This window comes from Schistocerca americana, chromosome 7 (assembly GCF_021461395.2).
Source record: "Schistocerca americana isolate TAMUIC-IGC-003095 chromosome 7, iqSchAmer2.1, whole genome shotgun sequence".
Classification (NCBI taxonomy): Eukaryota; Metazoa; Arthropoda; class Insecta; order Orthoptera; family Acrididae; genus Schistocerca; species Schistocerca americana.
This window is the reverse complement of record NC_060125.1, coordinates 123,558,413-123,582,997: the sequence shown is the minus strand read 5'-3', so window position 1 is coordinate 123,582,997 and position 24,585 is coordinate 123,558,413. Positions and strand designations below refer to the sequence as shown.

Genomic DNA, 24,585 nt, shown 5'->3' with positions numbered 1-24,585 from the left:
CATACATCCAGGTGTGACCAATGAGTCGTTATGCAAGTATAGGTTTCCATATGTAGTCGAACGTTGTTATAAAGGGGTTTCTTTGTCTATCTACACTGGTTCATTTGTCTTGTGCTAGTAATGCAATGGTACATTAGCGTAAATAATACTGGATATAGTTTACTGGCCATAAGAATGTAAAAATTAGGAGAGAGGTGGAACTTTCGGGGACATTGTTGTCTTAGATTCAAGTGGTTCAAATGGCTCTAAGAACTACGGGACTTAACATCTGAGGTCATCAGTCCCCTAGACTTAGAAGCAAGTAAACCTAACTAACCTAAGACATCACACACATCCATGCCCGAGGCAGGATTCGAACCTGCGACCGTAGCAGCCGTGTGGTTCCGGACTGAAGCGCCTAGAACCGTTCGGCCACCGTGGCCGGTTTGTTAAGTCATAAGCTCAAAACTTGTCTATATAGGACACAACGTGTTCTTTCGCAATCTCGGTTACGTGCTATGCCCCATTCATGGTTCGAGTAGTGTGAATTACGTGCTCAGATTTTATTAGACGCCAGTAGAAGATGACCGCTAGGAAACATGAAATTAGGTACTCAGTGTTGTTTAGACCACGACCATGTTTGGGGTTACTCTAAAACAGTGTAACGTTCCAAGTGTACGTTACATGCGGGAATTGCTGGTATAAGAACTGATCCACAAGTAATATAAGACTTTGGTTTCGTCACTTCAAATCACCTTTCGAAGAGTGAATTGAGGAAGAGTTGTCAGTGCCATGATTTGAAGGCAGGAGTGACAGCTTCACGATTACAAGTAGTCTGCGTAAACCAGTTACGTTGGCCAGTGATGCGTTGTGTCTACGGATGGTGTTAAGCCCTTCAGCATCACTAAGGAATGAAGATAGTGCATTGTACCGCCGAAACTGCTAGCCAACAATAAATGACGTCATACAGACGGCTGTAGGTTTTGAAGAAATCAGGTTCAGCATCAAGTTGCAGTCGTTATAAGTATCGATCGTAGCAGGATTACCACGTGCAGAGACTATAATCAAGAGAAGTCTATAAAATCATATCATATTCTGCAGAAATATGCTCAAGTCAACAAGTAAGGTTAAGATAATGAGGTGAGCCAGCATTTAGACCCATTTCTGATGGTCTGGTCTAGTCCAGATGACTATTTTCTCTGTGAGCGTCCTGACTCAAGCTGCAATCTACACACTGGTAGACCATAGCACCTTTGCTGCGAAATCGTAATTGCTAGTACACAAAGAGAGAAAAATAGCTATAACGTGAACAACAACCTGTCTCGGAACGACCGGCCGGTGTGGCCGCGCTTCAGTCTGGAACCGCGAGACCGCTACGATCGCAGGTTCCAATCCTGCCTCGGGCATGGAAGTGTGCGCTGTCCTTAGATTAGTTAGGTTCAAGTAGTTCGAAGTTCTAGGGGACTGATGACCTCAGATGTTAAGTCCCATAGTGCTCAAAGCCATTTAAACCATTTTTTTTTTGTCTCGAAACATCGCAATTTCGTTGAGTTCCATGGAATGCATTTTTTCCTCCTATAATAGACATATACAAGGTGATTTTGACAAAAAAAGATAAATTGGAAGAAATGATGCTTGATACGACATAGAGCAAAATAGAATATGAACACTTCTGACGGGAAATTCGCACGAAGAGAAGTACACCCAATTGAAGCTAGAGATAAAAAATATTTGACTGTGTAGGTTACAAAGACTGAAAACGTACATGACAATATATCACGGAAGTGGAAATGTTCTGTTTGTACTAGTGTTTTGGATCCACTCTCAAATACGCATTATTTCCAACTTCATGAGAGTGTCTCTCCCTTGAAACGCACTTTTGGCCATGTGTCCATATGACTTCTTGTCCTCTCAGCCATAGTTTCCTGCAGTTTGTCTCCAATTAGCAAAGCCACCCTGAACACTGAGATAAACCTGATTTTGGAATGGACAGGTAACCACTAGATTTAAGACTGAAAAATGTAATCGATGGACAGCAAGTTATGGGATCTGGAATTTAAGTTCACGAAGCAAACTCGTTGTGCAGGTGACAATGTACCACTGGGACCTGCCGCAAGCGCTGCAGTACATCGGTGGATGGCCAAACCCAATTCTCGCTGACTACTTCGTGGAGTATGCCAGAGTGCTGTTTGAAAACTTTGGAGACAGAGTGAGTATCGATGGCTCCAGTGTTTCTCATATCGGTTCCTGCTCACTGTGATTACGCCTCTGACGGCTGTCGTCTCGCAGGTGAAGATGTGGACCACGTTCAACGAGCCGGAAGTGTTCACCATCGGCTACGCTTCCGCGGAATTTCAGGCTCCGTCACAGAACGCTCCGGGCATCGGCGACTACCTGGCTACACACACCGTCATCAGAGCACATGGACTCGTCTACCGCCTCTATCAAGAACAGTTCAAGGCCAAGCAGAATGGTATGTTTCTCACTGTTGTTAGATCCTGCACGTATCACGCTTTCTCGAATTAATTCAGTCCGTCAACCTGATGATTACTTTTCGTGGATCATTCACGACTGTTCCCGCATCCTACCAATAGCTCATCTTCAGTGACTGTTTTCATATCGCTGGATTCGACGAAGGCGGCCTACACCATCACCGAGTGGTTCAATAGATTTGACTCCCGTAGTTTCTCTCTGGAAAGTTATAAAACTGTTTATAAGGACAAATCTACTACAGTAGATGATATAAAAGGCCGTATTCCTACTGACTGCGCAGAAACTTCCCCTGAAGTGCTACTGTGCGTACTTCAGGCTTTCGATGACAGACTGGAGCCTTGTAATGAGGCTGGTGGGTGGCGTACTGAACACCACACTCGAAGGGCAAACTTCTTTCTTCTTCAGAATCCAAAGTATTTGTTTATTCAGTTTTTTTCGTAAGTTAGTGCTGACACATGGAACAGTATTTACAATTTTCAAACTACAGTTGCTCGTGGACTTCTACCAGAGGAATCCATAACACAAGCACTGACATTCTGTTAATGTCGATGAGCAAGTTCCATTTGAAAATGTATACCGTACTGGGTGAACCAGAACTCCACCAACAAAATTTTGGAAGTTGTTAGGAAATATTTTCCAAATATTTTGGTACAAGTTATCTGTGTTCTCCTTACAGGCTAACAACATTTCATTTGCTTTCTTAACCGTTGTACCGGTATTATGGTGAAAATTTGCAAAGCAATGCAAATGTCGACGGCATTTCACTCACGGTACTTGCTGTTCACAACAGTAAGGTCTACTTTAATCCTGGTCCTCAGGCTTGCATTCAGTACTCCTCTGTCCAATCTGGGATTTGTTTCTCTGGTAGTGGTAATTGTACATTAACAGCGGTACATGGCGGCCTGGGCGGGTTTACTGAGGAAGAATAGGCCAATGTGCTTATCTTCTATGGGTTCACTGAATGCAGTGGAAAAGCAGCTATGTCCAGCTGTCCCCACAGTGACAGCAAGCATATCAGAGTAGTTTTGCGTAAATTTTCGCATCCTTTCATGCTACTATGTTTTGCTGATTGTGTATTGCAGGATTTTTCAGTGTTGTGAAAGTATTTTCACGGAAACAAACATAATACTGCTCAGAAAGCTGAATAAATCATAATTATAATATTCTTAACAAGCCATCAGAGACCACAGGTGGGATTTATGTGTGAATGTATGTCCAGCAGAGGGAGAGGATGAGATGGACAGAGTGGGGAGGGGGGTAGGAGATGGAAAGGGGGAGACAGGGGAGGAAATGTGTTGTGCAGGTAGTATCGGTACGCTTTGCACGGGCTACACATACAGATGAGTAAGGCAGAGCAGAGATAGTGGGGTAGGGGGGGGGGGGAAGAGGAGAGAAGGAGGAGCTAGAAAGTGAGAGAGGGGGAGAATGAGGAGGACAGAGAAAGTAGGTAGAGGATATGAATAGAAAAAGACGGAGGGAGTGGATGAGAAGATGGAGAGACAGTGAGTGAGAGGATGAGATGAACAGAGAAGGCAGGAGGAGGCGATCAGAGTCTGAGGGGAGGACAAACATACAGATGGGGAAGGGGTGATCGACAGGCAGAAGGGGAGGAAGGGTGATGCAGGAGGGAAGTGGAGGGTGTAGGGGGGTAGTGAACAGGGGACAAGGAAGACAGAAAGGATGGGACAGAGTGAAGGGAAAGGGAGAGCTGGACACAATGAGGAAGGCGGAAGATCGGCTCGGAGTGAGGAGCAGAGGAGGTGGAGAGGGAGGAGGACATGGAAAGGCAGAGACAACGAAGAGAAGGATATGGACTTACAGAGGGAGGGAAATGAGGTGAACAGAGAGGGGGAGAAAGAAGTGGACACAGTAAGGGGGGAGGAGGAGGCATGTGAAATATACTACTGGCCATTAAAATTGCTACACCACGAAGACGACGTGCTACAGACGCGAAATTTAACTGACAGGAAGAAGATGCTGTGATATGCAAATGATTTGCTTTTCAGAGCATTCACACAAGGTTGGAGCCGGTGGCGACACCTACAACGTGCTGACATGAGGAAAGTTTCCAACCGATTTCTCATACACAAACAGCAGTTGACCGGCGTTGGCTGGTGAAACGTTGTTGTGATGCCTCGTGTAAGGAGGAGAAATGCGTACCATTACGTTTCCGACTTTGATAAAGGTCGGATTGTAGCCTATCGCGATTGCGGTTTATCGTATCGCGACATTGCTGCTCGCGTTGGTCGAGATCCAATGACTGTTAGCAGAATATGGAATCGGTGGGTTCAGGGGGTAATACGGAACGCCGTGCTGGATCCCAACAGCCTCGTATCACTATCAGTCGAGAAGACAGGCATCTTATCCGCATGGCTGTAATGGATCGTGCAGCCACGTCTCGATCCGTGAGTCAACAGATGGGGACGCTTGCAAGACAACAACCATCTGCACGAACAGTTCGACGACGTTTGCAGCAGCTTGGACTATCAGCTCAGAGACCATGGCTCCGGTTACCCTTGACGCTGTGTCACAGACAGGAGCGCCTGCGATGCTGTACTCAACGACGAACCTGGGTGCACGAATGGCAAAACGTCATTTTTTTCGGATGAATCCAGGTTCTGTTTACAGCATCATGATGGTCGCATCCGTGTTTGCCGACATCGCGGTGAACGCACATTGGAAGCATGTATTCGTCATCGCCATAGTGGCGTATCACCCGCTGTGATGGTATGGGTTGCCATTGGTTACACGTCTCGGTCACCACTTTGAACAGTGGACGTTACATTTCAGATGTGTTACGACCCGAGGCTCTACCCTTTATTCGATTCCTGCGAAACCCTACATTTCAGCAGGATAATGCATGACCGCATGTTGCCGGTCCTGTACGGGCCTTTCTGGATGCTGAAAACGTTCGACTGCTGCCCTGGCCAGCACATTCTCCAGATCTCTCACCAGTTGAGAACGTCTCGTCAATGGTGGCTGAGCAACTGGCTCGTCACAATACGCCGGTCAGTAGTCTTGATGAACTGTGGTATCGTGTTGAAGTTGCATGGGCAGATGTACCTGTACACGCTATCCAAGCTCTGTTTGACTCAATGCCCAGGCGTATCAAGGTCGCTATTACGGCCAGAGGTGGTTGTTCTGGGTACTGATTTCTCAGGATCTATGCACCCAAATTGCGTGAAAATGTAATCACATGTCAGTTCTAGTATAATATATTTGTCCAATGGATACCCGTTTATCATCTGCATTTCTTCTTGGTGTAGCAATTTTAATGGCCAGTAGGGTATATGCGTCAGATGTGTATGTGGCGTGGGCAGAAGGTATACAGGGTGTCTCTCCCAAGGGTCGTCTGGCGAATTATCTTTTGTGCTTCGACAAATATTTTCAATTTCATTTTTGCTTTGTGTAGTTGGAGTGAGCCCAAGTAATTGCTGCTCGTCTCGTCTTTCATACGCTGCCCTTTGTCGACGGAAAGCGCCGGTTTGTTTGCCATTACAAAAAAATTAATTTTAAACCGGAATTTTACGTGCCTGCTAGATCGAGCGCTGCCAAATTAGTCTAGTCCGATACTCGTTTTATCGACATGTATTAAGAACGACAGTAATACTCTAACGGAAAACAGCAATCCAGAAGCGACTCAGTAGCGTTACGTGGTTGGCGGTGGCTGTAAGCGGGGGCCAGGGTTGTGCTGTCGCTGATGGAGAACTGGCTACAACAGCCAGTTTGAGACATGTCTGTCAAATGCTGTTCCTTCACTTTGGCCAAAGAGGAAAACATCAGTGAAATGCTTAAGAAAAATTAGCACTCCGCAATAAGCTTACCCCTTACGTTTAACTGTACTTCTTTATAAATTACGAAAGGCTGCACATTTTGCAATATTATTTATTTTCATTCAGCTACCGTCAACTAACCAGAGAATGTAATATTTTGATACTTTAAACGTTTTTTGGAGAACCATGTATGAAACCATTTTACTGCAAGTACGCTCAAATTCAATGTATACTGAATTTTGGACTATTGAAAACAATAAAGAAAATTTCTTCACACTGCAGTCATAGTATTGCTATCAAAATAAGTAAATATGTTGAAGCGCCATTAACTTTTATTAACCTGACCGTCTAAAATACTCAGAATATCAAACTTATTACTTTCATTTATCATTATCACTTTTACGTTTCAAGAATGCTGGTTGCTGCGACTGCAGGCCTCTGTTGTATCATCTCGACAGAGTTCCACACTGAATCGTTGTTCCACTTAGCAGTAATTTTTGTTGCTGTCTTATTGATAGTTGTAGTAGCTGCTATTTAATAAGCCTACAACTGCCACTAGTTTACGGTGGCAACTTAATCCACATTTTTTTAAATTAATGGTACGATACTTGCAAACTTGCTTCACTACACCAAGATGAGCTTCATCAATACGATAATGGAATAATGCACATTACATTCGTGCAGTTCTAAATAATGTAAAACTTCCTTCATGCTAAGTACAAGTACTGTATTTTATTAATTTACTAAGTGGAAATCTGTTTCAGGCACCGTAGGAATTACGTTAAATATAACGGGAAGAAAACCAGCCTCAAACTCCAGTGAAGACTTGGAAGCAGTTGAGAGGAAGTATCAGTTTGATGTAAGTATGGTAAATGCTACGATAACAGACCTTCTGCGATTGTTCTAGTTAGAAAATTAATTTTGCCTTGTTCCAGCGAACTTACTTCAGTACGTTATCATCAGATACCTTCTTAGCTAACAATTCCGTTAGCGCCATTCAGTTATGTCTATGCTTGAGTATAATACCACAGGATTTGCAGTGTGATCGCTCTTGGGAAAACAACTTGAACCCTCATATCTAAATATAAATGCGTGATTTCTGAAAAACTGAAACTTTTTGTGAGGGCTGTATTTCTTGTGTCGTTACTTTTCAAGAATTACATCTTTTCCAATCCGAACCAAGAAGAGAGGAAATGGAGCAGTGTAATCCCAGATGAATAATACGTCAAAGAAAATTTATAGCGACTACAAGTTTTTGTGCAATAACAATAAGTGAACCTTTACAATGAAGTTCATGTGGGTGCCTCAGATTCTGCAGACTATTTCATATGTCGTGTACTGGCCTACTTCAATAGCTTACAAATATATCAGAAACAGTAAAATTCCGAGAGGTGCCGGTATCCTTTTGCACAGTAATGGAGTAATTTTGTAGAAGGAGTTTGAAAAGACTAGTCAGTATATTTCTTAATATTAAATTTTAAGTTAATTTATGATTCTTTTTAAATACCTCCAGTTGACAGTGGTAGGATCCAACCCCACGTGTCAAAAACACACAAACTACGAATAAAGTCTGTACTGGACTCTTGAGAACATTAGAGATGACTGCCGAGGAGAGGAGTAACAAGTATAAAGCTCCTGGCATTAATATATCATTTCATTTTTCATACAGAACTTTTTGCTATAACTCAAATAATATGTGATGACGTGTAATAAGTTTACAAAACTTCTAGATATATTTAAAAAACAGTATAGGTACTCCGAGATTGTAAGTTCACCAGTCATGCAGTCTATCTACGTTTTATTGTGTGCATCAATGATACGTTTGAGGAAAGTGCGCTGGTAGTGACAAACGTTTGTCTTGATATTGACCAGGTTGGGCTCTACGCACACCCTATCTTCAGCCAGGAGGGGGATTACCCGGCGGTGGTACGTCAGAGGGTAGACGCTAACAGCGCAGCAGAGGGGCGTCCCCGCTCACGGTTGCCAACTTTCACTCAGGAAGAGATTGAGTACCTCAGAGGTAAATATGCACCTATTAGCAGCGTCATTTCCTTTAAAGCGGAATATAGAACAACTCATGCTGTGATTTCTTCCACAGAACATAAAATTTAATGAGATTACTTTTTGCCTGTAGTTGCTCTGACTTTGCAACTTCTTCTACATCTACATATATACTCCGCTAGCCACAAAGCGGTGTGTGGTGAAGGGTACTATTCACGCCAAAGTCCTATTTCCTCCCCTCTGTTCCACTCGCAGATCGCTTGAGGGAAAAAAAAAACGACTGTCTGAACGCGTCAGACGAGGGCTAATTTCCATTATCTTTGAATGGTGATCATTGTGCGATTTGAAAGTTGGTGGTAATGATATATGCTCTACATTCTCGGCAAAGATCGGATTTTGGAATTTAGTGAGCAGCCTCTTCCGTTTAGCGCGTCGTCTATCTGCAAATGTGTCCCACTTCAAACTTTCTATGAGATTTGACACGCTCTCACGATGACTAAATGTACCAGTCACGAATCATGCCGCTCTTCTTTGGACCTTCTGAATTTCTTAAATCAGACCCAACTGGTAAGGGTCCCATACAGACGAACAATACTCTAAGACTCGACGAACTAACGTATTGTAAGCAATTTCCTTTGTTGATGGACTGCATCGCTTCAGGATTCTATCAATAAACCGCACTCTAGAGTACTTGTGTAATCTGATCGTTCCATTTAAGATCATTTCGAATAGTCACACAGGGATACTTGATGGATGTTACCGCTTCCAAAGACTGGGCATTTATTTTGTACCCGTACTTTAATGGGGACTTTCGCTTTGTTATACGCAGTAGGTCACACTTACTAATATTGAGAGATAACTGCCAGTCATTACACCACGCATTTATTTTCTGCAAATCCTCTTTGATTTGTTTCTTCTTCATGTTCTTCTTGTTCAACCTCTTCTTCTTTTCCTTCTTCTTCTTCTTCTTCTCCATCCGTCTCTTTGGAATCAATAGCTATGCTTTCTCAGTATGAGATGTTCACAACGACAGTGTTCCACATTAATTGACCCTAGTATGACCTAAAGAATCAAAAAATAAAAGCACTTCACTGGACTGAATGTAAAACATACACTGATGAACTCGTCTAACAGCGTTTGGACCGCCTTTGGAACGTACCTCACAGCAGCAGTCCTGTGCGGTTCAAATGGTTCAAATGGCTCTGAGCACTATGGGACTTAACATCTTAGGTCATCAGTTCCCTAGACTTAGAAATACTTAAACCTAACTAACCTAAGAACATCACACACATCCATGCCCGAGGCAGGATTCGAACCTGCGACCGTAGCAGTCCCGCGGTTGTGGACTGCAGCGCCTAGAACCGCAAGGCCACCGCGGCCGGCGTCCTGTGCGGCATGGATTGTAAAAGTTCTCCGCAGTTTTCTGGAGGTATGTGGAAGCAGAGGTGGCATGATCCCTGCTAGCTCGTAGGTACAGAGCTGGCGCCCAATAGCGCCCCAGAAGTGTTCCACGAGGTTCAGACTAGGTGAATTTGTTGGTCAAGACATCTACCAGTTCACTATCATGCTCCTCAAAACCAGATGAGCATGATTCTGGCTACTTGCCTGTAACATTTATCCTGCTGGAAGAGGCTGGCGCCCCCTGTGGAGACATCAAGCACGAAGCGATGAAGGTGATGCACAATAATGATCATGTAGTTCACACCTGTCATGGCCCCTTCGATTACTGCTACGAGTACCACGGAAGATCAGGTGAATATCCCCTGTAGCACTAAAGGCTATTTCCCTATATTAAAAATATGGTTCGGATTGTTGTTATTTTGTAATTAAAGGCCAAAAGTCATTAAATTCCAAGGTTTGGTCACATGATCGAAAACGCACTGTTATTGCTGAAGCTCTGGTGACGTCACACGCCAGGAGTAACACGAAGCTCTATTTGTGTTACGAGAGTGTTAGCCGTAGTTACTGGTACACATGTACATGAAATGTCTTCGCAGCTGCGAATATGAACAACCGTCGGCTGCATAGTGGGATGACTTCAATGAAAATTTGAGCCGATATTTCCCACTTATCGCCAAGCGGTCGACTTACCCTCGGGCTACCTGAGCACTACTCACGTCAGACCCAAACATCGGTATGTCGTCAACCACACATCTACAACCTGTACTCGTACGTCCATTATGTGTACTCCTGTACAGGGGCGACATTTTACTTGAAAGTCACTTGCTCAGTGTCGGCAGGTAATTACGATACTTGACTGTTTCCCGGAAATCGTCTTAACTGGTTAATTATGTCATCGTATGTTCAGAACACGTTTATGTGATGCCACTGACGTCACTGTCTAGTACTTCCGCTGCTTATTCACCTGTGTTACTCCGAATTATGATGCAATGTTCCTTGGAACATGCATCGTATGGAAGTTTCTAGTGATTTTTTGTCGTACATTTTTGCAAACGGTGTAGTTATTTAGTGATGGAAAATGCGTTTCCAACTTCTAAGTAGAAGTGGAAAGGAATTTTGTGAAGACTGACTGCGGAATCCTTCGGAAAGTTGATGCGTTTATGTCCTCTTCGTTCTTCGAAACAACCCAGATAATCAAGTTCCGGAAATAAGAAACATGAAAACTGCACTGCATGGTGACTGGGAAGAAAGTACTGTCACACAGCAATAAGTTGTAGAATTATGTTAAAAGTGAGGGAATCTGGAACTGTGTTATTTGTTCGGACCACGCTAAAGGTTTTCCAAGGCTGCTTGTGAAAGCCTGCTCAATAAGAAACGTTGGAAACATTTTCATTCAGAGGATAGTTCTGGAGTTAATATCTGTAGTTGTCGCCAGAACGACTACTGTTTTCCAGGTACCTCTTTTTTCAGTTTTCAAATTTTCAGACAGCGTCCTAACACTCGTGGGGATCTGCAGAGCACCATCGGCTTACATACTGCCATGTTCTGTTCCTCCGTGTCATTAATTTAAATCACCGGAAAATTAGCTCTACGAAATATGCAGTTTACGCAGTAGAACCTTAAAGTATCCATTATTTTACTGCATATGTCAGTGATGCTGAAACACTGTGATCTAAAAGTGCTTAAGCAGGACCGACTTTCACTTTCTTATTACATTTCCTCGTGGGTTCCAAGCAGTGTTCAATTTTTCTCTTTGTCAGAATCACACAGCTTTACATCAGGTTGAATGGAAACAGTTGTAAGTGACAAATTATTGTCTTCGATGACTTGTTTGGGGAGTATAATGCGGTCGGAAGATGTTAAATGGTGTTCCAGAGTCATGGGAATAAGAGCTACCACACGCATTAAATACAGTTTCTTCACTCCAACTTTGTGATGTATCTCGAACTGACCAAGTGTAAAATGAAGTTACTAAATGGCAATTTTATTGAAATGTCATATCATATAGAATTTAAAGCTACTACATAACTGTATTACGAATAAAGTAAACTTAAAAAGACACCAGTATTAAGTGAAGAGAAGAGGAGGGGAAAAGAAAAACAAACTTCCTCCGAATGAGAATCGGTCTTGCAAATATTGCATTAGACGTTCAGCATGCTATCTACTACGCTACAGGCTATAATGTGTTCATAGAGATGATGATGATGATTTCTGCTTTGTGGGGCGCCCAACTGCGCGGTCATCAGCGCCCGTGTTCATACAGTGTCTACTTACATCAAAATGATGCTTACAGAAATAAACTCACGTATTGGGCATTTGATCTTTATGAGCGAGTTGCTACCAAATTTTACTTACCTTCTCATTCTTTGGAACGCTCAAAAACAATTTTTTTCCGGAGTTTCATACTGTAGATTTATTTGTTCAATGGGGTACTACCAGCCCATTTTCCGAAAAGTAAATTCCAAAACAAGGCATCACTGCGAAAAAGCAGCGGAAGTACTAAACAGTGACGGCACAGGCATCACATAAGCGTGTTCTGAACGTACGATGACATAATTAACCAGTCAAGACGATTTCCGGGAAACAAATACCCTATTGTGCCTACAGCAGCCTGTGTCCGTTGTATGGTGCTTGTTAAGTTTAGCCGTACGTTTGGATGATGGCGTATGTAGTCACGACCGCTGACTTAGTGTAAAAAAAAAAAAAAAAAGAAAAAAAAAGAGAACACGACTTGTGAGACCAGGTGAGACGTTTCCATTGATCCATGGTCCATTCTCGACGATATCGTGCTCGATGTCGTTGGGTCGTCATGGTAACACCGAGCGGTCGTCTGCTGCGAACTGCTGTGTTAACAATGTGCGTCGAGCCGTGTGCTCCGAAACACTTGCGCCTGTACCAGCAACACTGCACGCCGTCGTTAAATCTGCCCCCTACTGCCGCCTACCCTCCTATGCAGAGGGAGCGAGGCTTCGACTTCCATGTCCTGCGATGAGGAGTGGGCATCCAACACCTTTGTCTGCTCGCGGTGTCATAAACCCTTCAACACATGAATTCTCATGACAGTAACACGCCACCAGCCGACCAGGTTCGCCGTTTCCGGGATCCACGTTCCCAGATGCAGTATCATAATAATCGGTCCTAGGTCAAAGTTTGTTTTCCCCATTTGGGCCCCCTTGTCGTCGCTGGAAAGATAGCCCAGCGTCTTTTCGTCGCCTGTTGATTTTCCTTGGCGCGCTCGCAGCACCACGAGGCGGCATTCGGCCCCGCAATGGGGGTTGTTTGGGGGAGGAGACCAGCCAGCGAGGTCATCGGTCTAACCGGATTAAGGAGGGGTAGTCAGCCGTGCCCTTTGAAAGGAACCATTCCGGCATTTACCTGAAACGATTTAGGAAATCACGGAAAACCTAAATCAGGATGGCCGGATGCGGGATCGAACCGTCGTCCTCCCGAATGCGAGTCCAGTGTGCTAACCCTGCGCCACCTCGCTCGGTGCCCCGCAGCGGCCAGTGGCCGTTACACTCTGCACCCGAATCTGTCTTGGACTAGATATTCCACAAATTAACTATGTTCTTGTGTTAACCGCTAATATTTAACTCTTTCGTTGCTAGTTCCGATGCTGTAGCGCTATTCTCAAACATTCCTTTGTAAACGTAAGTAGAGCTTCAGGAATTGAGAATGCGCTTTCGACCCAGAAATTAGTCCATTTTTGTATATGTATTTTGTTATTATTGAACAATATGAGGCCACGTAATTCATCCTTTCACTTGCCTTCATTAGGAACGTTATTTGAAGTAGAAGAAAATGGATTAGCGACCACATTCAAAGTACCATGTCAAATTTACCACAGACCTGAATCTCTTCTTCCCCTAAGAAATGGAGAAATGAAACTGTTAAGATATACTTTATAGGAGATGAAAAACTGGAGGTAGATCGACGATATGATTCTGTAGCGTGAGTAAAGTATGGTATAGTACTGAACCTTCAAAGAATGATTCACGAACACAACGAGCTCATCCGTTTTGGTGCAGTGTTGCTGAATTGAAATGAAGGTTGCTCTCAAAACTCCTCGACGTTTCATTTAAATCCACACACTTGAGATAATCAAAATTTAAAAATAAAAGTAATGTCAGTGAACGTCAAGAAAAGAAATGAAATACTTACAGCATCCTATTTCGAGTTTGAAAAGTGGTGTTTATTCCATTTTCACATCCAAAAAGTTGAACTATTGTCCACGATTTTTGATCAAACAGTATTGAGCCTACACTACAGTTTTCCACTGCATTCGAATGAAATTTCAGGGGAAATTCAATGAAGATGGTATATGTGCATAAATATATATGTGAAATATGTATGTATGCTGCGAAGCCACGGGCAGAAAGCTTGTTTATTCAGGCTCCTTTATTTGCCACTGGTGCCCAGTGACCATGTCAGGTTCCACCTTGACTGCTTGTCTGATATAGAAGAATGGTTTGAGAATGGGTCTCAGACCTGGAAACTACCAGTAAAGAGAGAAATATAAATCATCGTCATCATCATCATCATTTAAGACTGATTATATCTTTCAGCGTTCAGTCTGGAGCATAGTCCCCCTTATAAAATTCCTCCATGATCCCCTATTCAGTGCTAACATTGGTGCGTCTTCTGATGTTAAGCCTATTACTTTAAAATAATTCTTAACCGAATCCAGGTACCTTCTCCTTGGTCTACCCCGACTCCTCCTACCCTCTAGTGCTGAACCCATGAGTCTCTTGGGTAACCCTGCTTCTCCCATGCTTGTAACATGACCCCACCATCTAAGCCTGTTCGCCCTGACTGCTACATCTATAGAGTTCATTCCCAGTTTTTCTTTGATTTCCTCATTGTGGACACCCTCCTGCCATTGTTTCCATCTACTAGTACCTGCAATCATCCTAGCTACTTTCATATCCGTAACCTCAACCTTGTTGATAAGGTAACCTGAATCCACCCAGCTTTCGCTCCCATACAACAAAGTTGGTCGAAAGATCGAACGGTGCACAGATAACTTAGTCTTGGTAGTGACTTCCTTCTTGCAGAAGAGAGTAGATCGTAGCTGAGCGCTCACTGCATTAGCTTTGCTACCCCTCGCTTCCAGTTCTTTCACTATTTTGCCATCTTGTGAGAATATGCATCCTAATTACTTGATACCGTCCACCTGTTCTAACTTTGTTCCTTCTATTTGGCACTCAATCCGTTTATATCTCTTTCCCACTGACATTACTTTCGTTTTGGAGATGCTAATCTTCATACCATAGTCCTTACGTTTCTGATCTAGCTCTGAAATATTACTTTGCAAACTTTCAATCAAATCTGCCATCACAACTAAGTCATCCGCATATGCGAGACTGCTTATTTTCTGTTCACATATCTTAATCTCACCCAGCCAGTCTATTGTTTTCAACATATGATCGTTAGGTTGCAGCCTTGTCTTACCCCTGAAACTACTCTGAACCATTAACTCAATTTACCGTCAACTCTAACTGCTGCCTATCTATGTAAAGACCTTTAATTGCTTGCAAAAGTTTGCCTCCTATCCCATAATCTCGTAGAACAGACAATAACTTCCTATTAGGAACCCGGTCATATGCCTTTTCTAGATCTATAAAGCATAGATACAATTCCCTGTTCCACTCGTAACACTTCTCCATTATTTGCTGTAAGCTAAAGATCTGGTCCTGACAACCTTTAAGAGGCCTAAACGCACACTGATTTTCATCCAGTTTGTCCTCAACTAATACTCGCACTTTCCTTTCAACAATACCTGAGAAGATTTTACCCACAACGCCGATTAAAGAGATACCTCTGTAGTTGTTACAATCTTTTATGTTTCCATGTTTAAAGATTGGTGTGATTACTGCTTTCGTCCAGTCTGATGGAACCTGTCCTGACTCCCACGCCATTTCAATAATCCTGTGTAACCATTTAAGACCTGACATTCCACTGTATTTGATGAGTTCCGACTTAATTTCATCCACCCCAGCCGCTTTATTGCACTGCAGTCTATTGACCATTTTCTCCACTTCTTCAAATGTGATCCTATTTCCATCATCATTCCTATCCCATTGTACATCGAAATCTGAAACATTACTGATCCTATTTTCACCTACATTGAGCAACTCTTCAAAATATTCCCTCCATCTGCCCAAGGCATCAACAGGATTCACCAGCAGTTTTCCTGACCTGTCCAAAATACTTGTCATTTCCTTCTTACCTCCCTTTCGAAGACTGCTAATTACACTCCAGAATGGTTTTCCAGTAGCTTGACCCAAAGTCTTTAACCTGTTTCCAAAGTCTTCCCAAGATTTCTTCTTGGATACTGCATTTATCTGTTTGGCTTTGTTTCTTTCTTCAACATAACTTTCTCTGTCTACCTGAGTTCTAGTATGTAACCATTTTTGGTACGCCTTCTTTGTCCTTTTACAGGCTGCTTTGACTGTATCATTCCACCAAGCTGTTTGCTTCATCCTACCTTCACACACAACTATTCCAAGACATTCTTTAGCCATTTCTGGTACTGTGTCCCTGTACCTTGTCCATTCCTTTTCCAATGATTGTAATTGACGACATTCAACTAACTGGTACCTTTCTGAGATCACAGTTATGTACTTGTGCCTGATTTCCTTATCCTGAAGTTTCTCCACTCTTGTCCTCCTACATATGGACCTGACCTCCTGCACTTTCGGCCTCACAATACCAATTTCATTGCAGATTAAATAGTGATCATTGTCATCAAAGAATCCCCTGAATACACGTGTGTCCCTCACAGCCTTCCTGAATTCCTGATCTGTTATTATATAGTCAACGACAGATCTGGTTCCCCTGCCTTCCCAAGTATACCGGTGAATGTCCTTATATTTAAAAAAGGAGTTTGTGATTACTAAGCCCATACTGGCACAGAAATCCAAGAGTTGTTTCCCGTTCCTGTTGGCCTCCATATCCTCTCCAAATTTACCCATAACCTTTTCATACCCTTCTGTTCGATTTCAAATCCTGGCATTAAAATCACCCATGAACAGAACACTGACCTTGTCCTTTACTCTAACAACTACATCACTGAGTGCGTCATAAAAATTATCCATCTTATCTAGATCTGTCCCTTCACAATGCGAATGTACTGACACAATCCTAATTTTCTTGTTAGATACTGTCAAATCTATCCACATCAGTCGTTCGTTTACATACCTTATTGCAACTACGCTGGGTTACATTTCTTTCCTGATGTAAAGCCCTACAACCCATTGTGCTATTCCTGCTTTGACTCCTGACAGGTAGACCTTGTATTCTCACACTTCCTCTTCTTTCTCACCCCTTACCGGAATGTCACTAACAGCTAAAACGTCCAACCCCATCTTACTTGCAGCCTCTGCCAGCTCTAACTTCTTCGCAGGGTGGCCCCCATTGATATTAATAGCTCCCCATTTCGTTACCATTCGTTTGCCGAGTCCTATCTTAGGGGTCCCTGGTTTGTCAATTAGAGGTGGGATTCCATCACCTCCAAAGGTTCTAGGCAATTTGCTCTGATTGTTGCCAGCATCATATTTAAAGTACCAGGGAAGCAGGTTGCTAGCCTTACTTGCCCCGGGTCCTGTTGAGTTTTACCCCTAACGGTTGAGGGACTAACCGGAGGATTTGGTAGTCTTTGCCGTATGAGCACAAAGGTGACCACGACTCAGAATATGTCCGAGATGCCCAACCTTATTTCAAAGTAACTGGTATCCCGACTGTCGGGACCACTTACTTGGCCACTCATACGTCGCCCGTGGTTCATGAACTAGGACATGACAACAGGAACCCACACCGTGAACCACAGAAATAAAAAATATAGGAAATAAATACTACAAACTCTAGCAATGGAACTGTTACTTCCAGAAACATGAAACTGCATTTGTGGTCTCACATTTTGTAACTGAGAGTGTTGTGTCTTGGAACACCTTCCAGACTTCGTCTCTAGTTAATCTTGTAGTAGAAGTCAAATATACTTCCCTACTCCATTTTGAAATAATAGCATACAATTTATGTAAGCTGTAGCTTTTTTCTGAAATTGCAAACCTTACCTCCTGGAGTAAAGTTTCGTCTAAATGTGAATAACGGATTCAATGTACAACTTGATCGTATGCCGAAGTACAAATATTCTATTTAAATTTAAAAGCGTTGCAACCGAGAAAATCTTCCCAGTACTATCTTACACTATTAATCGGTTACACACCAATTATCACTTGGAGAAATCAAATTGAGGAAAATTATTATCAAACACCGGCTTCAAGTTAAAAACATTTTGAAACGGAAGCTATTGGCAGCCAGCACAGACTTCCACTTTCAAGGCAGAAAAAATTGTTAAGACATTAGAAAGACTCATTTCATTTGCAGAAATGTTCCATGATAGCGCACCTTCTGTTTCGAGGTACAAGATGGTGCACGGTCGACGACATGCAATGTAACAGCCCACACGTTATCCAACTACTTTCAGAAATGCACAGAATTTTAATCGCCATGAAACTCTGTAAGTAAAGAATTAATAGTATCTTCCAAACAGCACTAATACACCATACAACACCTAAACTATCTACGCAAACGTTGCACGAAACATAACCTCACGTCTCACAACAACAGAAACAGTAGAGAGTGTCGGAAGCTTCTTCTGGCGGTTTCAAGTGCGCATTTTTTTAACTGGTTTAAAGTCAATCAGTAGATTGGAACATGGACGAGAAAACATCACGAGTTGCTAGGTACACTACCATCCACGTACAACTGTTTCCCCCAACTTCGTTTTCGGTGCCGCCTAACTTTGTAATGCGATGTGAACGTAATTATTGTATTTTACAACATTAATAACTGACAAACTGCACGCTTCATGACAGTGTGAACCATTTTATATGTGTAACAGGTCAAAATCAGGATGTCCAAATCACTGCAAGTGTTATTAAATTATGGCATGCCCCTCGTTCGTTTTCTTCAGCGTTTACTCAGCCTATGGTAAGATGCGCTAATGACGGATATTTGGGATTTTCTGCAACTGGAAATTGTTTTTGGATTACTTCTTTGGCCAGACGCCCTTCGTGGCGCCACAAAAGTCAGTCACCCTAAGAGAGGGACGATGTGTGTACCACTACTTTGGAAAATGTACTGATATTGTGAAGTATGCTTTCATATTACAGCCCTTTGGGTGTCGTGATTTGGAGGTGCAGTTAATCTTCAGAGAAGTGTGGAAAGCCGCCTGAAATCGACCGTTAGGTTTTTGGGTGTGAATTTTCATCAAGCGCGTAGAATACCCCTGTCTCACAAGTCAGCCTCCTGCGCATTAAGTTCGACAAGACTGTCAAACTACTCAGGTCCATTTCACAGAGTGCTGTGTGTAGCTACAGGGTGTTTCAAAAATGACCGGTATATTTGAAACGGCAATAAAAACTAAACGAGCAGCGATAGAAATACACCGTTTGTTGAAATATGCTTGGGACAACAGTACATTTTCAGGCAGACAAACTTTCGAAGTTACAGTAGTTACAATTTTCAACAACAGATGGCGCTGCGGTCTGGGAAACTCTATAGTACGATATTTTCCACATATCTACCATGCGTAGCAATAATATGGCGTAGTCTCTGAATGAAATTACCCGACACCTTTGACAACGTGTCTGGCGGAATGGCTTCACATGCAGATGAGATGTACTGCTTCAGCTGTTCAATTGTTTCTGGATTCTGGCGGAACACCTGGTCTTTCAAGTGTCCCCACAGAAAGAAGTCACAGGGGTTCATGCCTGGCGAGTAGGGAGGCCAATCCACGCCGCCTCCTGTATGTTTCGGATAGCCCAAAGCAATCACACGATCATCGAAATATTCATTCAGGAAATTAAAGACGTCGGCCGTGCGATGTGGCCGGGCACCATCTTGCATAAACCACGGGGTGTTCGCAGTGTCGTCTAAGGCAGTTTGTACCGGCACAAATTCACGAAGAATGTCCAGATAGCGTGATGCAGTAATCGTTTCGGATCTGAAAAATGGGCCAATGATTCCTTTGGAAGAAATGGCGGCCCAGACCAGTACTTTTTGAGGATGCAGGGACGATGGGACTGCAACATGGGGCTTTTCGGTTCCCCATATGCGCCAGTTCTGTTTATTGACGAAGCCGTCCAGGTAAAAATAAGCTTCGTCAGTAAACCAAATGCTGCCCACATGCATATCGCCGTCATCAATCCTGTGCACTATATCGTTAGCGAATGTCTCTCGTGTAGCAATGGTAGCGGCACTGAGGGGTTTCCGCATTTGAATTTTGTATGGATAGAGGTGTAAACTCTGGCGCATGAGACGATACGTGGACGTTGGCGTCATTTGGACCGCAGCTGCAACACGGCGAACGGAAACCCGAGGCCGCTGTTGGATCACCTGCTGCACTAGCTGCGCGCTGCCCTCTGTGGTTGCCGTATGCGGTCGCCCTACCTTTCCAGCACGTTCATCCGTCACGTTCCCAGTTCGTTGAAATTTTTCAAACATATCCTTTATTTTACCGCTTTTCGGTCCTTTGGTTACATTAAACCTCCGTTGAAAACTTCGTCTTGTTGCAACAACACTGTGTTCTAGGCGGTGGAATTCCAACACCAGAAAAATCCTCTGTTCTAAGGAATAAACCATGTTGTCTACAGCACACTTGCACGTTGTGAACAGCACACGCTTACAGCAGAAAGACGACGTACAGAATGGCGCACCCACAGACTGCGTTGTCTTCTATATCTTTCACATCACTTGCAGCGCCATCTGTTGTTGAAAATTGTAACTACTGTAATTTCGAAAGATTGTCCGCCTGAAAATGTACTGTTGTCCCAAGCATATTGCAACAAACGGTGTATTTCTATCGCTGCTCGTTTAGTTTTTATTGCCGTTTCAAATATACCGGTCATTTTTGAAACACCCTGTATATTGAGTTTTAATTCCACTGCGTTCATCAATGGAGCATAGGAGGTAAATATACACATGGCTCCGTAAGAGCTGTTGTTAATATCATTTTATCTTTACTATCATTAGGGAAGTTAAACGTTGGGCGTCGAAGATTCTGTTGTTAAATTCTACCCATATTGAAACTGCCCAGTAACTATTCACGAGACACTTTCATACATATGAATACGTCCAGCGCGACGTGTAGGTCCAAACTGGCGTGGGTCCATGACGGCGACCTTCACAGCATAACACCGGCCTCCTAACGCGGACTCTGACCGTATGGAGCTGTCAGCGTGTAACCTGGAGCGCGAGGTCAAAGTGATGTTTCAGCTTATTACCTGGCTTAATTTTGGCGTGAGAGGTATTTCCAAACGATAATTCGGAAGAGGGTAGAGTTGTGCACCTTCGCGGCAGCTGAGTGGTTGCTGGTTCTGAGGATTCAAGGTATTTAGAGGATACTTCTAGCAAGCGTCGAACGGAATTACTTTTCAAAATGGTGGATTACGTTGGAGAATTCAGTGTAGGTCTCTGTAAACAGCTCTTTACATTAATTTTAAGGTTTTGAGTAGCGATTTGTCTCATGTTGTTTCACACAGAATCAAGTCCAAAATGTGACTGTGATACACAGTTTTACTTATAATTTAAGACTTTTAACAATTTATTTCGCCTACCAAACGAATGACGTGAGAGCACAGCCAGAAAAACAACCGCGAAATGAGGTGAAAAGTTTTTCGGTAATTTTATGAGGTAACAGCGGCGTTCCTCGTAGATTTGGTAACCTTTCAGCATAGTTTCAGGACATCTTAAAACTATTATCTTACCTCGTTTTAAGAGAGCTGAAAGTGCCGTTTCAAAAGTGCTTACATGATATGTAGAATTAAGTTAGTGATTTTATTATTTGTAGATATGTTTAACAGTCCAGAAAAGTGCTCATTTAACAGAAATGAAACTCTGTTGCAGGTGCGTCTGACTTTCTTGGAGTGAATCATTATTTAACGAGCTATGTGAAACCAAGTGAGTTTTGGAGCTCTCCGTCCAAACGGCACGACTCTGGTGTCCTCAGTGTCAATATTGGGGTAAGTAAGCTGTAGAAGTCCGGCACAGCGTTTCCAGCCGTGCTTTGGGCGGTTTGTAATTTTAAGCGGTGTTCGGTGTTGGATCAGTTGAAATATGTTACGTACTGAAATTTCGTCTTAACACCTGTCGTCGATATGTTATGACGTCACAGCTACGGAACAGTACAGACACTGAACAGACAAAACATTATGACCACGTCCTCAATAGTGCGTGGGACCACCTTCGGAAGACAAAACAACAGTGGTTCTGGGTCGCCTGCTTTCGACTGGTCCTTGGACGTCTACGTATAAATCACGGAAATATCGTGAAGTACGGTTTGTGGGCGCAAAGCTGGCGTTAGAAAACGTCGCAGGCGTGCTCCATTTCGATTAGGCGAATTAGGCGGCCAAGTTATCGACGTGTGTTCACTGTCGTGCTCCTCGAAGCACTGAAACACTGTTCTGGCCTCATGATACGGACAGTTATCTTACTGGAAGATGCCGTCGCCGTTGGGGGAAGACATCAAACGTGAAGGGATGCAGATTGTCCGCAGTAATGCTCACGTAGTTTGCAGCGGTGACAGTGCTTTCGCTTACTACGACAGGTCGATTTGAAGCCCTGGTGGGTGCCCTCCGTATCTTTCTTCTTCTTCTTCGCGGATGGATCACTTAGGACCACGCGTAATCAACATTTGTTGCCTTCCTTTTCGCCTAGTATTCCTTCATAAACAGCGAATGGGCTAGCTTTCGTTGCATAGACCACGTATGTCAGTTAGTTTTTCTCTCTTCTTCCTCAAAACCCCGTGTGTTTGTGATTTTTCTGATTTCATTTCTATCTTGTAGATTTGGGGACCCTAATTCTCCCAGGTCTTTTTCCGTCTGTTTGTACCAGTTCGATCTTGTAGTTCTGTTCTTTAAAAATGTATGGATTTTGTGCGTTAACCTATTTGAGTCCATTCTTTCTAAATGCCCCACGAATTGGATTCTTCTCATGCGCATTGTATCTGTTATTTTGGAGATATTTTTATATATTTCTGCATTGGGTTTTGGATAATGCACACCATCTTTAGTTCTTGGTCCTAGGATTTTCCTGATTATTTTACGTTCTTTCACTTCTAATTCCCCTTTTAGTGTTCTGTGTTGACGGTTTAGTGTCTCAGATGCGTAGAGAGCTTCGGGTTTAATTACTGTTGTGTAGTGTCGTATTTTGCAGTTCCACGAGAGACTCTTTTTGTTGTAAATGTTTTTTGTTAATTGAAACGCCGTCTCCATTTTCTGGACTCTTGATCTGACAGATTTCTTTTCATTACAATTTTCTGTAATCCATTCACCTAAATATTTAAATTCTTTTACTCAAGAGATGTAGTTATTACCAATCTTGAGATCAGAAGGCGCGTCTTTGATGTCAGTCATAAATTTTGTTTTTTCAAATGAAATTTATAGTCCTATTTTAGCTGCCTGTCCTTGTAATAATTCTAGCTGTTTCTGTGCATCGGTAATGTCTTGTGCGATCAGTGCCACGTCATCAGGAAATGCTAAACAGTGTAATTCTATGCCCTTATGTCTTGGTCCCAGTCTGTGTGCTGGTGCACCTGCTTTTCTCCATTCTCTAACAACTTTTTCAAGAGCACAATTGAAGAGCACTAGGGACAGTACATTCCCTTGTCGTACTCCTGTGTCTATTTCAAATTCTGTGCTCAATGCTCCCATAAATTTTGCTTTGGATTTGGTCTCCGTGAGTGTCTCTTTTATGATATTTGTTGTCTTCTAGTCCAAATTCTACCAATACTTCAAAAAGGGATTCTCGGGCTGTACTGTCAAATGCTTTTTTTAAAGTCGACAAACGTGATAACATAACTTTTGTTTGAGGTACTATGCAAATATTTCATTGTGTTTTCCAAGTTAAGGATTTGTTCTACGCATGATCGACCTTTTCTGAATCCACCTTGGTAGTCGCCTAGTTTTGAATCCAGCTGAGGTTCTGCTCGGTTTAGTAGGGCTTTAGACAGAATTTTGTATGTTATTGATAGTAAAGAGATTCCACGATAGTTGTTGGGGTATGTTTTACTTCCTTTTTTGTACAGAGGATGTATGATTGCTGTCTTCCAATCTGTGGGGATTTTTTCAGTTTTCCAGATTTCGTGTGTAATTTCTTTGAGTTTTGCAATAAGATTTTCTCCTGCATTTTTCCATAATTCCGCGATCATAATACACACATCAAGAAAAGTTTTGCATGACCCTGGTTCCCAGAACTCCTGAAGATAGTCGTTGACTGTGAATGTTGTATCACAGACACAGTTCCTTTGACCAGAGATGTCACTAAACCCGCACAAAGATATAAACAACCTTGAAGGAGCAGCACCTATTGAACGGCGGGGTCCGATAGCCGGTCAGTTCCAGTCATTCCACCAGGAAGGAGGTATACGGCTCGTGTTGTCTGTAGTTCAACCATGCCTAGACAGTAAATACTGTGGTTCGATCGCGTCCGCATTGTTACTTTGTGCCAGGAAGGCATCGTAATGGCAGTACGATACGTGAATGCCATCCTCCAACCGATAGTGCAACCATATCAGCAGCATATTGGCGAGGCATTCGTCTTCATGGACGACAATTCGCGCCCCCATGGTGCACATCTTGTGAATGACTTCCTTCAGGATAACAACATCGCTCGACTAGAGTGGCCAGCACGTTCTCCAGACATGAACCCTATCAAACATGCCTGGGATGCATTGAAAAGGACTGTTTATGGAAGACTTGAACCACCAACCACTCTGAGGGATCTACGCCGAACGGCAGTTGAGGGGTGGGACAATCTGGACCAACAGTGCATTGACGGACTTGTGGATAGTATGCCACAACGAATAGAGGCATGCATCAATGCAAGATGACGTGCTACTGGGTATTACAGGTACCGGTGTGTACAGCAATCTGGACCA

General features: G+C 43.0%; 1 protein-coding gene across 1 annotated transcript in view; it reads left to right on the top strand.

The window, feature by feature from the left end:
- LOC124622776 (myrosinase 1-like) overlaps positions 1–24,585 on the top strand; it is a 56,458-nt gene that overhangs the window by 19,312 nt on the left and 12,561 nt on the right. The window contains exons 4-8 of the mRNA XM_047148568.1: positions 2,066–2,188; positions 2,269–2,452; positions 7,010–7,104; positions 8,118–8,265; positions 21,555–21,670. Coding sequence (XP_047004524.1) covers positions 2,066–2,188; positions 2,269–2,452; positions 7,010–7,104; positions 8,118–8,265; positions 21,555–21,670 — 666 coding nt within the window. The remainder of the gene's footprint in view (positions 1–2,065; positions 2,189–2,268; positions 2,453–7,009; positions 7,105–8,117; positions 8,266–21,554; positions 21,671–24,585) is intronic.